Raw genomic sequence first — 1,133 nt, 5'->3', positions numbered from 1 at the left:
CAAGTCAATTCCTTTAAATTGTCACAAAGTTTTGACATTCAGTTACTTTTTTTTAAACCTGCCGACTTTTGTTTTTAAAAATTTTTTATTTAAAAATTAAAAACAACTGTCAATTTCAAAAAAAAAAAAAGTTAACGAATAAAAAAAATAAGCAATGCTTGAAAATTTTGTGTTCTAAAAATCAAAAAAAGTTTTATATGATATTTATTGTCCAGTCGATCCAAATCCTCCAACTCTTTTATTTTCAATAACGGCTGATGCTACATGAAACAAAGATTGACAACCTTCAAATTCAACTTCAACCTTTTGAGCTCGAACAAATGGTACAAATGTGATTTGAGCAATAAAACTTTTTTTTTCGACTTTATAAGGTTCTTTACTGTTATTAAAAAGCATGACTTTTATCTCTCGAGTATAATCAGAATCAATGATGGCAGGCGAGTTGAATACCACTAATCCATATTTTAAAGCAAGACCTGATTTTGCAGTTATAAAACCTTGAATATGGTTATCCATTTTAAATATAGAAACTCCAGTCGAAACAAGTTTTTTTTCAAATGGTTCAAGAATAACTTCTTGCGTACTTCTCAAATCAAGACCGGCGCTACCCGAAGTAGCATAAAAAGAATGGTTTTCCAAATCTTCAATCAAAACTGACATCTAAAAAAACATTTAAAAAACAATGTAAACAATCTAAAGAATTACATTTAAAAAAAACATTTAAACTTTTAGCGCATACATACCTTTCAAGCTAACTTGCACTCTGTTTTTTATTTAAACTAAACAGTTCCTTTTATACTCTTTTTTAAAGCGAAAAGTGCACAAAAAAAACGTCATCGAGTTCAAAGTTCAACAATCGTACGTTGCTTATTGTTCGAAAAAAACTTGTTTTATTCTTGTTTTTTAATCTTGAAGTTTATTTGTTTAAAAAAAAAAAGAAAAACAATGAAAAAAAAAACGTATAAAAGGAAGTTGTTTAAAATTTTTTTTCATTCAACAAAAAAAAAATGGCTAGCGTTGATTTTGAAATTACATATTGCAACGACAAAAGTTATTTGAAATTTGGTGATTTGGCTGCAAATACATTGTGGCTTTGTGACATTCAACGAGAGAAAGATGTCATTGCTGGGCAA

General features: G+C 28.0%; 1 protein-coding gene across 1 annotated transcript; it reads right to left on the bottom strand.

Moving 5' to 3' along the window:
• Positions 1–204: 204 nt before the first annotated feature.
• On the bottom strand, positions 205–660 carry LOC136089629 (deoxyuridine 5'-triphosphate nucleotidohydrolase-like). The gene has a single exon (XM_065815680.1). It carries the CDS (start codon positions 658–660, stop codon positions 205–207), a length of 456 nt encoding a protein of 151 aa, XP_065671752.1.
• Between the last annotated feature and the right edge of the window lie 473 nt (positions 661–1,133).

This window comes from Hydra vulgaris, chromosome 13, assembly GCF_038396675.1.
Source record: "Hydra vulgaris chromosome 13, alternate assembly HydraT2T_AEP".
NCBI lineage: Eukaryota > Metazoa > Cnidaria > Hydrozoa > Anthoathecata > Hydridae > Hydra > Hydra vulgaris.
The sequence above is the reverse complement of the archived record's forward strand: the minus strand, read 5'-3'. Positions and strand labels throughout refer to the sequence as shown.